Raw genomic sequence first — 16,554 nt, forward strand, 5'->3', positions numbered from 1 at the left:
GTGGGTATTATATAAAAAAATAATAATAATAAAATAATTCAACGGATATATTTATATCCGTTACTAAAGGCTAATATAGTTGGTGTTCTTGTTTTTGCTTTTCAATAAAAACATTTGTGAAAAAACTAAGGAATAAGAATATTTAAAAAGTTAACACCAACCAACACCAACCAAGGACAAGGAAACGAGAGTTACTCTCCCATTTTCATTTTTTTTATTAAAAAAATTTTAAAAAAATTAAAAATGGGAGAGTTTCTCCCGTTTTCATAATTTTTTAATTAAAAAAAATGAGAACAGGAGAAACTCTCCCATTTTCTATATTTAAAAAAAAAAAAAAGAGCTGAAAACGGAGAAAGGTTTACCGTTTTTCACCAACTTGCGTATTTTGGTAAATAATCCCAAACATGCTTAATTTAGTAAAAAAAATTTTTTAATATTTTTTTTTAAAAAAAAGCAACTCAGATATGCAATAAATATATATTTATATATAATTTTAAATTAACAAAATTAAAAATTACTGTACCAGCAAATATTTTAAAAAACTATATATTTAGTATTTCATTTTTTTATATTATTTAAAATAAATAAATTAATAACAAAAATTTCCACGTTTTGGAAGATCCGAAACTTTCGAACTCTCTCATGAACACCACTCCCTCCACCTCCACCTCCACCTCCACCTCCACCTCCACCTTCAATGGCGTTCCAATCCAAGTCCCACTAGAGATCATCACCGAAGAAGAGATGGCTTTCCTCGAAGCCGCCCTCTCCTCTGCTCTCCCTCTCTTTCCTCCTCGCTGCTCCTCCCCCTCCTCCCTTTTCCGCGTCGCCGCCATCGCTTCCCTCCCCTCCTCTCCCAAATCCCAATCTCAACCTCTCCGCTCTCCGGACATCGAAGACTCCACACCTCCGGCGCCGGTTGGCTCTCTCCTCCACCGCTTCCGCTCCCGAAGAGCCCTCGCCGTCACGGACATCACCGGCTCGGTATGCCGCCTTTCCTATTTTTGCAAAGCTATCGCCTTGATTTATCTGAAGTTCTGAATTTTTTATTTAAGAACAGGAGTGGTGCGAGAAACAGGTGGAGTTCGGTCTCCTCCATGGCCGACCAAAGAGGACTGCAGCCATGGAAGCTGGATCCATTCGCCATGCTGAACTAGAAGAAGAGGTTGTATCTCATTCATCTTCTTCTTATTTATCCTCTGTATTAACAATTTAATAATTTACACTACACAATCAGGTTGTAGAGAAGGTAGAGATTCAAATCAAGTCTATTGAAGAATCATGGGCTCTAAAATTCATGAATTTTATGGTCGGCGCTAACCAATTACTGTTTGAAGGTCTAACTCGTGAGCTTCCAGTGTGTGTATCTTTCCTTTTGCTTATTGTCTGTGCATCCATTTATGCTTCTTTATCTATTCATTTTACTGTTATTAGCAACAATGTTAGTTATGTTGTGGTACATTGCTCTCGAAGTTTGATTTATTTTATTGGTTGTGTTATGTTGATGCTTATCTAGTAATTCATGGTCGAATTTCTTTGTGACAATTACTGTCTGAAGGTCTAACTTGTGAGCTTCCAGTGTATGTCTTTCCTTTTGCTTATTATGTGTGCATCCATTTACGCTTCCATATCTATTCATTTTACTGTTTTAGCGACAATATTAGTTATGCTGTGGTACATTGCTCTTAAAGTTTGATTTATTTTATCGGTTGTGTTATGTTGATGCTTTTATCGAGTAATTCATGGTTGAATTTCTTCGTGGCAATTACCGTTTGAAGGTCTAAGCTTCCAGCATATGCATCTTTTCTTTTGCTTATTATCTGTGCATCTATTCACGTTTCTATATCTATTCATTTTACTTTTTTTAGCAACAATGCTAGTTATGTTGTGGTACATGGCTCTCAAATTTTGATTTATTTTGTTGGTTGTGTTATGTTGATGCTTATCAAGTAATTCATGGTTAAATTTCTTTGTGGCAACTGCATACCATTGTAACATCAGTTTTTGTTACCTGATTAGTTGGAATAATGTGATATCAGTATAGGAGTTGTGGAAGATACTTGGATGATTGGTGTCATTGATGAACTTCAAATGCCTGTTGGCGAGAGTAGCCTTAATCCTTGTCTAGTTGATACGAAAACTCGCTATAGAGCAACCATTCCTTCAGAAGCTCAAAAGAGAAATGCAAGGTACATATCACTGATAGTTTGTTGTATGATGCACCTCTGATGATTGTATTAGAATGTTTGGAATGGATTTATACTGAAATTGAGAAAAAAAAAATTCTTTCATTTGCAGGCTCCAGTTGATGTGCTATAAGTATTTATGGGACAATTTAGTTGTGAATGACTTTCCCACTGGGCATTTCTTTGACCATTTTGCTTTGAATCCTCAATATGTTCTATCTGAAGATATCAGACAATATAGTTCTTCATTAGGCTTTGAGGCAAAGGTGAATTATTCTTTTTTGAATCTAGTTATTTCCAATTGAAGATATACACATCTGAATTACTTGTTAAACAGTCACAAGATTTTTAAATAATTTTTATGTTGGCAGCAAGGATAAGTCTCTTGAATTAAGATTTTCTTTTTTAAAATGTTTTCGTCTGATGTCTTCAAGCTGAATTGTCATACTGCCACTTCTAATTGAATCCAATTACTTAATCTAGTCAAGTTTCATAACTTCCATACTGCCACTTCTAATTAAATGATTTGTTTATTTTTAATGTTAATATTTATATCCCTAGAACATGATTGACGGATTCCGATTTCAAATTACTCAGAGCAATTAGTACTTGTTCTCTGTGTTTCACATGTGATGTATGAAATAAATTCTCAAAACAAATCCTCAATAATATCTCTATGTATGTGAACACCTTAATAGACATGCTGTATTCTGGCCACAGACATTTGAAGAGGTGGTATCATATTTCAGAAATACTTGTTCCATGCTACCTCCCTCTGATGAGCAACTGCTCTTGAGGTATGCATTGATGATTCAGATTAATTCATTCTTAAGTAACCAAAAGCAAATTATTGGTGTAAGACACTGAATTCATATTGCTCTTCTCTATGCAGATACGAGTTGCAATCAGATCATTCAATTTTAGAGGAATATAAGTTTTCTTTTGATGCTAATTGGTTCAAGAATGAAATCCAAAAGCGCCTTGAATTCTGGCGAGGCGAGCGAGAAGCCGAATATGTCTCTGATGCTGAGCGGTGGAAATGCCGATTCTGTAAATTTTCTGCTTCATGCCCTGTAACACTTGCATCCAGCAACAAAGCAGAATGAGAATGCCTATTTTCAGGATGACACTCAGCAAACAACACAGCAACATCGATGTTTTGTTTTAATTATAGGTGAATCATTTGCCTCCATTATGTTGTATTTGAGATTAAACATGGCTCTCAATTTATTGACATTCATTTTTTTCTGCAGAAATAAAATTTCTATAATATGTGCAATGATGTCCATCTAACTTCAAGATCGATACTTCAAATCTGGCAGCTAATTTAAGAGGCATTTCTTGCAAGAGTCATGATAAGCACAAACCACAACAAAGACGAAAGATATATAACAACTTCCATGCTGTTCTCACAATCATATAAACCAAACCCACCGGCAATCCCATTAAACAATCCCACAAAGCACACACAGAAACAATCCTGTCCACATGACCTTATTGAATTATGACTGCATGGCAATGCCCTTTACAGAGGCAATGTCAACCTTAGGAGGGCCTGAGTATCGCCTAATCCCTGCCGGTGAACTCATGCCATGTTTTTCAGCTACTGGAAAGGACAGCCGCTTCTTTGTGGAGCTTGCAGACAACTTCTCTGGAGTCTCATTCTTATCACTTGTCACCGGGCTATGAAACCGGGACTTAGCTCTTGCTGATTCTGTGGGAGCCATGTAGCTTGGGACAGCGGGAGAACTCGCAAGGCTCTCATCATCTCTCACTGAAGACCCTGCTACACTGTAATGCCGATACCGTTCTGACCGGAGGCTGAGCATGCTTCTTGAGTCATCTTCCGACAGTGCAAAGGCACCTTTTGAGTTTGCTGACTTTACCTTTCCGGTTATTGCTGATGCTTTGGAGGGCGGCGTTGAAGGGGAGAAGTGGCTGGTAGGGCGGCTCGACTTCTGGGATGAAAGTGAAGGCTGGTCAGAGATAGTATCACGGCGAGTATAAGCACTTGTTATACTCTTCACAGAGGAGTGCTCATAACTAAATTCCTTATCGGTTGTGCTTCGGCATTCCCATGGCCTTGACGCCATCCATCGCTCCAACCAACTCCATCCCCATTGTGGATTGTTCGGGTCTGTGAACAATTGAGTCATTGATCTTGAAGAACTCTTCCACTGGCACAAACATGTTTTCAAAGACGATAAATGCTCGATCATCAATAAACTGATACTGATAAATGTTGTCATTTGTAAAGTACCTGATGAGAAAATGCATAGGCCAATGCTCGCTCTCTTCGGATAGTAGCTTCTTGTTTGCTCAACAAACTTGCTTCTATTTGTTCTTTTGATTGTATACTGTCATCCCATTCCTCCCCCATCTGATGAAAACAGCAACAACAGTCACAGAAAATTCTATTTTTATGTAAACCACATGAACTATCAGCTCTTGCAGTTAGTAAATCAGCAGTATGGTTTGTGATGACAATAGTGTTCAAACAAGAGTATCAATGTATTAAAAAGAAGAACGAAAAAAAAAAAAGTCGACGAAATGGCAAGAAATTACCCTAAATTTCTCAAACTCTCTTTCTCGGTTCAACAGCAGCTGCCGCTGAAGTGCTTGGTTTTCCTCTGTCATCCTGATCCTCCTTGATCGAATCTGCGATTGAACTCTCGCCAATGTCTGCATGCACCGTAATGTCGTTGTTGCTTGTCGCTTAACTGAATTTCCCTCAATCATTGACTTCAATCTAACCAGTCCTCTCAATGCTCGCAATGCTCTCCTCGCCTAAATTATTACCAAATCGAAAAACCAAGCATCTAATCAACATCACAATATCACATTTCAATGCATGTTAACGTTTCTCTAAATTAATTCAAAGAGTAATAGTACTGTCATCTTTGCAGAAAAACAAATATCACAACATATATGATGAGACTGAAGAACAAAATGCAGCAATTTGAGAATAATAATTTCATGCCATATGTCTGGTAAATTCAATCAAACGGTAGTAGGTCTATCATCTTTGCTGAAAAACAATCATCAGAACAAAATGCAGCAATTTGAGAATAATAATTTCATGCCATATGTCTTGTAAATTCAATCAAACATTGGTAGGTCTATCATCTTTGCAGAAAAACAATCATCAGAAAAGACATGATACGAGTGAAGAACAAAATGCAGCAATTTGAGAATCATAATTTCATACAATTTATATTCATAATTGCAGAAAACTGATCACTGAAACATACTTAATAAGAATGAAGAACAAAATGCAGCAATTCAAGAATCTTAGAGATTCATACCATGCATTTTCCAAACCAAATCAAACAGTAATAGTTCTTAATAAGAGAGAAGAACAAGATGCAGCAATTTGAAAATCATAAGTTTCATACCATGTATCCTCTGAAAGTAGTCTGAATCTTAATGGCAGCCACCTCTTCTTTTGATTTTTGTGACAATCTTGTAAAGTTGGTGAGACGAACCACCTCTGCAGCAGCATGAGCAGCAGTGACAGCAGCCTCGGCAGCCTTCGCTGAGGCGATCGCCACTGAATACACATGCTTGCTCTGCTCATCCTCCATCATTTTAACCTCCAGATCCTTAACTGGATCAGGAGCTTCATTGTTTAGAGATTCTGATGGATCTGAACTCTTGGACTTCCCAAACCCCCATTTCTTCTTGGATTTCTGTGTTTGTACATAAGAAAAGATAAAAATTTTATGAAAAAGGAATCATCTTTCTGAGAAACAAGGTAGAAATAGGAGTAAAGCTCAAACCTTAATTTGCTTTTCCTTTGATTCAGGACTGAAGACTCTTTTCACAGCTCCAAACCACTTTCCCTTTCTCCCCATCCTCTTCTTCTCCTTGTTCTCACTGTATCATCATTCACAGACTTAGATCTAGAACCAATGCAACAGTTTATAGAACCAGAGATTCACTGAAAAACACTGAAAAAAAAACTCACAGGAAAACAATCAAAATTTAATCTTTCTCAAACTTCACTGAGGGAGCAAGAAAAGACATGTTCCATTCAAACAAGAAAGAAGAAAGCAAACATGAATATGAATTTCTAAAAGAAGAGAACAAGAAGAAACAAAATCTGGTCACTTGTCGAAAATTTTTTTCTCTTTATCACTGTTCTTGTGAGAAGGAACAACCGAGAATGCAAATTATAGGAAAAACAATCAAAATTTAATATTTATGAAATTTCACCACATTTGCCGGTTTCCTCAGAAGGAAGCATCTTTCATCACAATAGGGAGCCAGAAAAAGACATGCCCGCCACTAAAAAACAACAAAATATTAACTTGGAAAAAGAAGATTCATTCATTCATTCATTCATTCATTGTGAGAAGGAACAATTGAGAAAGAAACCCACAGAAGAACAATCAAAATGCAATTAATCTTTCTCAAACTACACCACATTTGGTGGTTTCCTCACAAGGAACCATATTTTTCATAGCAAAAAGGGAGCAATAATAGACATGTCTCCACCATTAAAAAACAACAAAACATAAACTTAAAAGAGAAAAGAACAAAGAACAAACCAAATCCAAACACTTCCTGTGTCTTTGAGCTACTAAGCATTCATTCAATCACAGCACAAATCGTTCTCTTTATCACTGTACGTGTGCTAAGGAACAAAGCGAGTGAGAGAGAGAGAGAGAGAGAGAGAGAGAGAGAAGAGAAGGCGACGTAGTTGGATAAAGGCAAGACTTTGGTGACAAAAGAGTAAACCGGAAGGTGAATGGGACCCAGAAATGGAGAGCTGCAATGCAAAAGTGACTTTGCTTATCTTTGACAACAAAACAAAGCTGTCCTTTTGAGCAAGAACTTGGCTGTGAGATTCTTGGGCCATTGTTTTTCCTCATTTTCTAATCTGCAACCAGCCTATGATCATCAATGAACGTGCCTGCGCGCATCTCTGGCCGATTGCGCTGCCGCTCCGTCACGCGTTGCCCGAGCGCGCGCGCGAGCGCAGTGATTGCTGCTCTGACTCACAGCACACAGCCTTTGCTTTGGCTTTTCTACTTTTTTTTTTTTTTTAACTATTAATTGTAAAATTATCATTTGACCCCTTGTTTAGTCTCAAATTCATTATTAATATTAAGTTTCTAACTTTGTTAAGTTGTTATTGTTAAAATAAAAATGTTAAAAATAATAATAGTGATTAAATTTTAAATATGAATCAATGTATGGTGCTGGTTGAAGATAAATTAAATTGGTTTTAAAAAAAGGATATCTTGAATATAAAAAATATATGGTTGATGAATTTAAAAACTTAAAAAACTAAAGCACATTGTTTAAAAATTAATAAACGTTTTTTTATTTTTTTAAAATAAATCAAGCAAAAATTATCTATTTTTTTTAGAAATATGCCAAAAATTTTCTTTTGAAATATAAAAAAAGGGGGAAAAAAAAAAAAAACATTGATAACCTCCACTTAATTTTGAGGAGTGAAGAGAAAGTAAATAATTTTGACCATTTCAAGGGGGCAACAAGTGAAATTCGCATTGTACAGTTTTGATGGTTGTGATTTTGCGAATCATATACGTCATGTCAATTAGGTTTTTGAGTACGTTGTACATTTCCTGTCATTTTATTAAGCACTTTATTTCACCGAAAAAAAACTGTCATTAATGCACTCTTTGAAAAAAAATACACAAATTTATAAATGCAAACATTATTGAACAAAGAAGCAAAGGTCCACTTTCAACATAATTTCATCAGTAGAACTTGAGATGTATACAAGTTTGCTGGTGATCTTATTTTTTTTATTGAAAAAAATTCATATATATGTATATATAATACTTAGTATTTTTTTTTTGTATATATATACCAAGGGTGTACGCATAAGAGTAAATCATTCAATCCCTAACCCTCAGCCAGGGATGAGTGGTTTGGACTATGTCATTCTATAAACGATGCCTATCGTCCCATCCCCGTGGATGCAGTATGGGAATATGAATAAAGAAAGAGAATGCGAATAATGAATGAATAATGCTTTGGCTTTAATAAGGAGATAAAAAAAGTCAAAAAGTGGGAGTAGCAAAATTACATCTCCATATAACAATACGATATTATATAAAAGATAGATTATGTTTAATGAAAATATTTAACATTATTTATTATTAATTATTTTTCATAATATAAAAATATATTTCAATATACTATAACTATATAATTAATCTTAATAATTTATTTAACAATTATATATTTATTAAATTAGTTAATATCATTAAATACGTTTAATTAAATTAATTAAATTTTATTTATTTTAATTTTAATTTTCCAAAAATAATTTAATTAAATTATTTTTAATAAATAAAAGCTAAAATATATAAATATGTAATTATATATGCTAGGGGTATATTAGTAATTTTATAACTCAAGCATACTTCTCCCCATTTTTGGGTGAATAGGATGCCTCCAAGGAAAGAATCTTTTTCCCATGCATGGAAAGCAACTCATGCGCTTTCCCTCGACATTAAACAGGGCTTGGGAACGAATCTCATTCTGCCCCTCAATCCGTGATCCAAACGCCCCTTAATGAATTTTGAACCGAAATTTTTTTAAATATCTCACTTTTATTTTTTACACAGGACCAAATACCATTATACTATAAGTACTTTAGTTATAATTATCAATGTTGAAGAAAGTAGCTATTTTTACCTTGCTTTTTTTTAGTATGTTTGAATCCCAAGAATATGGTTGATAATAAACAAAGTTTTACTTTACCTATAAAGTGCATTTTATATCTTTCATTGTGTGTTTTTGTTAGATCCACTTGCATAAATGCATTATCATCTTCACCATCAAGCACTTATATATAGAGAAAGGATACATTGTATTAATCAGTAAGATCATGACCAATTATTCCCCTCTAATTAGAGATTGCCACATTAATATTTACGTTATTTTTTTCATAAACTTCAAATTCAAATTATTTAAATTTTTAAAATTTTAAAATTTTAAAATATTATTAAATATTTAAAACTTTAAACTTGAAATATTATAACTAAAATTCTAAAAACTTAAACACTAAATCTTTAGCACCCCAAACCCTAAATTATATACCCATTGAATTGAAAAGTAAGCAAATTGGTCCGAAGATGATGCATGATGGTGCCTTGTGTTCTAACTCTTTTGTCTTGTCAAGTTTGGAAGTTTATATTTATCAGTGTATGTACTTGCTAATAGCTAGCTGTCATGTGGGCTCTTATTTTGTTTCTTGATTGACTCATTGAGCTCATTTATTTTTTATGTTTTATTTATTTATTCTAAGTTTAGCCGTTTAGGTCATGCTTTTCTATTCAAGAAAATGAATAATATAAGGAAAAAGAAGTTGATGGTTAAAGAATTTTAGATTTACTTTTTTTTTTTTACAATAAAAAATTTGTTATATTTTGTTAAGTGATATGATTTATTTTTTAAATATGCGAGTAAGTCATTTTGGCATTAAATATTTTTAACAATTTGATCTCTCATTAGGTTGGAAAAAAACATACTTATATCAAGTATTCATTATGTAAATGATTTTTTTTTTACAAAAATGACATGCCACTATTAATATCTCTATTATGCATGAGTTAATGGCTCGAATGCGCCAATAAAATAGTGTTTGCGCATGAGTTAATACCTCAAACACCCTCACCTAGTGGACATGTGTGAGGGTACTAGCGGGAGAGATATAACATTACCCGTGAGTGAGTTAATTTTTCAAATAAAAAATTTAAATCCTCATCAACTCATACGTTATATGAGAAATTCATGTTAGTGTTTTTCACCACTTGAATAAAGTGGTTTTGTCAAAATGATTTTTTTTTATCATTTGATGTTTATAAATTTTTTTTATGTTATATATATATATATATATTTGTCTTTTAAGATTGTTTAATGATTTGAGCTTAGCTTTAAAAAAACTCAAAGTTGGTTTGAAAATAAATACAAATGACTCAGACTGAGTTGCAATTTGAGTTTATTTTTAATTATAGCATTAAACATTATAGATACAAACAAATATTATATTGTTATTTATGCACTATTCCTTATTTTTTTGCATCCTCTTCTTAGTATTTAGCAAGATACGGGTCCAATCATCATATATGTTTAATTACTACTGTTCTTGTGACTTCATAAAATGTGCATATATATAATTTAAAACTAATTTTGCTAACCATGCTCAAATTAGGTTCAATTATTATTAATTTTAAAGCCAAACACAAAACTCTAATTGAATTTAACACTTCTTTCTCACAAATTAATAAGTACTCTGCCTACAATTAATCTTAGGACTTCGATTTCCCAAACTAATATTAATTTTATTTTATCAATTTCACAACATTATCATCTTAATTTCTTTTATTTAAAAATAAAACATAAACAAAAATTTCTAATTCTCTAACTTTTAAAAGTAAGGTTAAATTTGCTTGCGTTTTGATTAATTGAGTTCTTATAAGATATTAGAGTTTTGTATTAGTGACTAAGTTTCATAATTTTATTGATTACCTAGAGAAACTGCACATATGACATTGTAGTTAAGTTTTACCAAATATGTAATTCTTTTTCCAAGTATACAACTATTAACTAAGTTTTATAAGATGTTGAGTTTTCTATAAGTGACTAAGTTGTCAAAATTTTACTGGCTAATTATATATGACACTGTAGTTAAGCTTTGTTATGTATATAATTTATTTTTCAAATATGCAATTACTAACTAAGTTTTTTAAAATACGAGTTTTTTATAAGTGACTACATTGCCAAAAATTTATTGGATAATGAAAGAAATTGTATATTTGACATTGCAGTTAAGTTTTGTCATGTATAAATTATCTTTCAAATATGCAACTATTAACTAAAATTTATAAGATGTTGAGTTTAAAATAAATAACTAAGTTGCCAAAATCTTGTTAGCTAATTAGAGAAACCGTCATATATATATATATATATATATATATGACGCTGCAATTAAGTTTTGCCATATATATATATAATTCAATTTTCAAATATGCAACTAGTTTACTTATAACTTACTTCTCTATGGTCCCCCATTGAAATCATATATATTCTCTAACTAACATGATGTTCCAATCCCACAAGTCATATGAATAATTGGTTAGTGATCATCTTCCCTTTTCTTTACTTCTTTTTCTTTGAGCCAACCAACTCCACTTCATTTGAAAGAAACACATGAACCAACTCCATCAACAAAAAAACACAATGCATGTCCAATAACTCATAAATAATATATTGCTTGATAAACAAAAAAAATAATAATAATACAACAAAAAGCAGAGAAATATATATATAAAAAAGAAAAAGAAAAATAAAAATAAAAAACAATACCAAATACAAAATAATGAAAATTTTTCCCTTGCTATATATATATATATAATTATTTATCTTTTGGTTTGGGTTTGATAAAATGTGAGATTTCTTGGGACATGGAAATTCCCACAACATGATCTTTGAGCAATCACTTGGAATGGCTCTCAATTTTGTCTCATCTTCAAGAGCTACTTGTTGCACAAATTTGATTGAGTCCTGTTACAAAATAATAATAATAATAATAAGATACATTAGTTTTTTTTGGTTACAAAATAATTTAAAAAATAAAATATATATTATTATTAAAACAAAGAGAAGATATAAATATTGAAAATGGTTGGTGAGAGAAGTTTCTTATAATTAGTGGACTAGGCACCAAACAAAGGTGAGAATCACACAATAGATTAAGACATAAAAAAATAAATAAATAAATAAATAAAAGGGACCCTCATAACTAATGTTTGGTAAGATGAGTGCTACGAATTGCTTTTCCTTTTTGTGGAGAATAATTGGATTAGGTCATTAGCCAACCTTTCAATTTCACAGTGATTCAAAATAAAAAATTAAAAAAAAAAAAAGTTGATAATGATGGTGCAATTGATAAATTGAGTGTTTGGTTCGGAATCTCGGATATGATTTCAATGGTTGGATTCAATTCCATCTAAAAACTTGAAATGATACGTATGTATGTGGTCAATATTTATATTATTTTTTTTAAAATTCACATTAAATTGATTAAATCAAACTAAAATTCCATCAAAACCCTCTAAAAATTAATAATAATAAAAATCACAAAATAACATAATACATATTTTTTTTTTACAAAAGTAACAAAGGTCGTTAAAAGGTCTGACAAATATATATGCACACTAATTATAATAGCTTACTGATCTTTAAAAATTTATCATATTGGACGAGCTAACACGCAGAGTAATTAAAAACTACCACGTGCGTCTAGGATGATATATCAGGGATCATCTTCACAATGAAATTCTTTTTTTTGTCATTCAACCTTAAAAAAAGATAAAAAATACGATTTCTCCTACAGGGGAACTATACTGGGATCTAGTGAATAGTATGAAAGTAAGGTTTTGTGTTGCACACTTTATAATAAGGTACTACTCGACTATCTATCGGTGTTTTTTTTTTTAACATAGTTAAAAATAATACAAGAATAAAATTAATAAAATTATAATAAAATTTTCATAAATGAATCAAATAAAAAACTAATTCAAAACAATGTAAAACTGACCTGTGAATTACGAGGAACAGAAGATGAACGGCCCCATCGCTCAGGATCCCATAAAATGGAGCTATTGAAAAGCAAAGCCGGAGATATTTATCTCTTGTAATTCTTTATTAATAATAATATTATTATTGTTATTATTATTAATAAGCTCTTGAATCCTTGAATAATAATAAGATGTTGCACTGCTACCCTTGCTGTAAATCTTTCTTTCTCCACCCTACAACTTGTAAAGAATTACAAATTGGTCCTTCCACCAACACACGTTTCCTATTTGCACCCAACATTGCCACTGGCCATGTTCCAAACACCCTGCAAATATTAATCAATAAAATTTTTATATGGTTTCTTTCTTTGAATGGTTGAAGAAAAAAGAGTTGTAAACCATGTGCTAATCCTTTTGATTTAGTTTAAAAATGCAATAAAGTAGTAGAGTTTGGTTGTTAACTAGTCATTCTTTAATTTAAAGGTCTAACTCGAAAAAAGTTGACTTTCCTAATTCATTTTTTCTTATCATTTTATAAGAATTTATAAATTTAAAAACTACCTTAAAATAATATTAAAGTCTAAAACTTATGTGACAATAAATATGATTTTAGCTAATATTTAAAACTTTGGTTCATTTATCATTGAATAGATTATATATAGAGTTCAAAGACCAAAAATGATTTTTTTTTACTAATGGTTTTATCCCTAGGACTTTTATAATAAATAAATATCACAAAAAGTAATATAAAAAAATCAATAAAGAAGAACATGCTCAATATATATAACTAATCTCCTAAAAGAAAATATGAACTTATAATTAAATTAAAAACGAATATCAAATAACATTAAAAATCTAATACTTACATGTTAATAATATGACAAGAAAAAATAATCTGAATTCAAAAAAAAATAAATAAAAGATTTCTAAGAAATATCATAACTTAAGCTAAAACTAATTATAATAAACAGAAAATGCAGGGGTTTATATGCAAATAAAATCAATAAAACAAGACCAAGAAGAAGAAGAAGAAGAAGAAGAAGAAGAAGAACATACTCAATATCTCTGATTTCCTGAAAGAACTGAAGATCATAAACATTGGAAAGAGAAGCAAAGTGAACAATCCCATTGAGACGATGATGTTCAATATGATTCAAGGCCAAGTTTCTCTGGAAATCAGCTTCACTTGATGAATCAGTGAAATTTTCCTTCACTGTCAAGTGCTCTATACATCACTCCAGTTTTCCTCAAATTCTCTGAAGTCTTTGGTGCCTGTAAATGATCTTCAACAACAATCCAAAGCAATGGAGGATCCACCAAACTCAAAGTGTGAGAAAGTCTTCTCAACTTAACTTCTCTGATTGGATCTCTTGATGATGTGGTTGTCACTATGATTAATAACTTGTTTGGAATGATAGAGTACTCTTGTGGTTCTTCAGGTTGTTGAGAGTCTTGAGAGTCTTGAGAGTCTTGAGAGTCTTGAAAGTCTTGAAAGTCTTCAGTCATGTCTTCAGAGTCTTCAGAGTCTTCAGTTTCAATTTGGAGATCAAGAGAGGGTTGTGTGGAGGTTAAGGATGGAGGAGAGAGTAAGTTGGTGGTGATGGTGGTGTTGGAGAGAATGGGTTGAGGGGATTGGAAGGAGATGGAGGAGGAGGTGGAGGTGGAAGAGGAGGAGAAGAAGGAGGAGGTAGTGGTGGTCGGAGCGAAGCCGGAGAAGAAGCCCATGACAAAGCAAAGAGAGAATTGGAGAAGAGCTTTCTTCCATAGTTGAATTCTCTTCTTGGATCTATCAAAGGAGGAGCCCATGATGAACAAGAACAAGAAGATGATATAAGTGTGAAAGAGTATATATGGTTATATATATATATATAAGATATATATATATATATATATATATATATATATATATAAATAAGAGAAGATGGTGAGGTGTGAGGTGAAGGAGAGGTTTGAAAATGGCGGGAAGGGGGAGGGAGGGTGAGAGGTTTCTTTTGATGGGATGAATTAGGTGAGGGAGGTGAAGGTGTTGGCTTGGTTTGTTTATGGTTAAAGAGGAAGGAGGAGGGAGGAAGACATCACTTGAAGTTGAAGGAATCAAAGGAAGGAAGGAAGGAGGATAGAAGAGAGTGGAAGTTGTGTAGGTTGGAGTTGGGATTGGACTTCTCAACTAAAATTTAAAATAATAATAATAATAATAATAATAATAATAATAATAATAATAAAATAATTAAAAAAAAAATTTATTTAAGCGTAAGCGAACTTTTGTCCTTTTCTTTTTCTTTTGAGTGAGAGGTAAGTTTTACTCTCCGCTCTTGTAGATGGCTAGAGTGTGTAATAATTGAGTGTATTTCTCATTGGTAGAGTAAGGTTTCTCAGGAGAGCTTTTTCGCCTGCATGTCTCTAATTACTTGTCTGATCAAATCTAATGTCTTTAGTAAAAAAAAAATGAGGGTTTAGAGGAATTTTGAATGATTAGATTTTTTTTTAATTTTATGTGATCTCATGTTAGGCTGTAGAATTGTGGTGAATTCTTTCTTGCCAATTTTATCATTAGGTTTATTATTATATGGAATTTATTTTATTTAATTGGACGTGATTTTTAGATGTTGATACATTGATGTAAATTGATGCATTGTGTTGCAGGGGTCATATGATGTGAATTTTTTTTCAAATGCATATGATGTGATATTAGGATTTCAAAGATGTGAAATGGAGATTGTATTAGAGCCAATTAATTATGATTTTTACTTGCTGGATATTTATAATTAATTTTTTTGATTAATCAATTGTTTTAAAAAATTTAGTACTAATTAAGTTTAATTAAATTATTATGGATGCGAACTAATGTAACATGATATCAGAGCCAATGCAAATTTGATCATATTTATAGAACAATTTTGGTTTATTTCGATTATTTCGCTTCAAGATTGCTTCAAAATCTACTCTTAATTTGAGAGGTTGAATTAATCTAACTCATATAAACTATGTCAACATCAAGCATTGAAAATTTTTTCATGATTCTGTGTTTATAATGAAAATGATTTATAAGAAAATAAGTAACTGTCACAATACCATAAAAAAAAAATAAAAAATAAAATAAAAACAAAATAAAAACACCATATTTAAATTAAAATAAAGTTCAAGTGTTGGACCTTTAATTATCATTCACTCAAAAGTCCTAAAGTAGTTGAGAAAGCCACACTAATGTTAAACTCAATGTCATTCTCTGATGTTATGCCCATGCTTTCATTTCTTTGAAGACCACTTAGCTTTCTTGGACTTCAATTGATTGGTTACCCAAAAAACATCATTATATTATATATATATATATATATATATATGTAAATGTTAATGTGTTTGAATTTAAAGCAAGCAAGCAAGCTGGTCATGATCAACTAAGTTCCTAAATCTGAACTTGTATTTCCACTTCATGTATGGACTTGTGAAAATGAAAACTCATGTCTCTCTCTTAATGATATTATTCAGATACCAACTCCATCCTTGACTAGTTTCAGCAAAGAAAACAACATATTTCTCACTTAATTTTTATATATATATATATCCATTTATTAGATATATAAATTTTAGTTGCCTAAGAGTGTGTATAAATATAGCATGTGTCATCTTTCATAGATTCAAAATCTATGCGCGATGATTGTCAAACAGTTGAATTTCATTCTAACGGTCTTCATCACAGTTGCATTCTCATTCCATGTTACTTCATAATTGCATTCCCATTCATTGTTATTGTGCTTATAAATAGTAGTGAAAAGTAAGATTTTAAAGTATTCAATTGAACCGTCCGA

The 16,554-nt window shown here is 31.7% G+C and overlaps 3 protein-coding genes across 5 annotated transcripts; 1 reads left to right on the forward strand and 2 right to left on the reverse strand.

Moving 5' to 3' along the window:
- The first annotated feature begins 642 nt into the window (after positions 1-642).
- LOC120265308 (exonuclease V, chloroplastic-like) lies at positions 643-3,414 on the forward strand. The gene is made up of 7 exons (XM_039273180.1): positions 643-984; positions 1,061-1,165; positions 1,238-1,359; positions 2,040-2,189; positions 2,299-2,452; positions 2,907-2,983; positions 3,079-3,414. Exons 1-7 carry the CDS (start codon positions 643-645, stop codon positions 3,290-3,292), a joined length of 1,164 nt encoding a protein of 387 aa, XP_039129114.1. The 3' UTR covers positions 3,293-3,414.
- A 133-nt stretch (positions 3,415-3,547) lies between these two features.
- On the reverse strand, positions 3,548-7,094 carry LOC120265707 (protein IQ-DOMAIN 1-like). 3 transcript variants are annotated; one of them, XM_039273655.1, is made up of 6 exons: positions 6,402-6,711; positions 5,966-6,062; positions 5,582-5,875; positions 4,752-4,973; positions 4,447-4,566; positions 3,548-4,363 (listed from the first exon to the last, which is right to left on the reverse strand). In XM_039273655.1, exons 1-6 carry the CDS (start codon positions 6,404-6,406, stop codon positions 3,689-3,691), a joined length of 1,413 nt encoding a protein of 470 aa, XP_039129589.1. In that variant the 5' UTR covers positions 6,407-6,711; the 3' UTR covers positions 3,548-3,688. The 3 variants fall into 3 exon arrangements, with proteins under 3 accessions (XP_039129589.1, XP_039129591.1, XP_039129590.1); XM_039273657.1 differs by lacking the exon at positions 6,402-6,711 and adding an exon at positions 6,154-6,380; XM_039273656.1 differs by lacking the exon at positions 6,402-6,711 and adding an exon at positions 6,737-7,094 and having other exon boundaries at positions 3,549-4,363.
- Positions 7,095-11,597: 4,503 nt separating this feature from the next.
- On the reverse strand, positions 11,598-14,616 carry LOC120264258 (beta-1,4-xylosyltransferase IRX9). The gene is given in 4 exon segments (XM_039272060.1): positions 11,598-11,732; positions 12,769-13,074; positions 13,805-13,971; positions 13,973-14,616. Coding segments are annotated over 3 exon segments (873 nt in total). The 5' UTR covers positions 14,555-14,616; the 3' UTR covers positions 11,598-11,732; positions 12,769-12,950.
- Between the last annotated feature and the right edge of the window lie 1,938 nt (positions 14,617-16,554).

The sequence above is a fragment of the Dioscorea cayenensis genome, chromosome 7 (assembly GCF_009730915.1).
Source record: "Dioscorea cayenensis subsp. rotundata cultivar TDr96_F1 chromosome 7, TDr96_F1_v2_PseudoChromosome.rev07_lg8_w22 25.fasta, whole genome shotgun sequence".
Taxonomy (NCBI): Eukaryota; Viridiplantae; Streptophyta; class Magnoliopsida; order Dioscoreales; family Dioscoreaceae; genus Dioscorea; species Dioscorea cayenensis.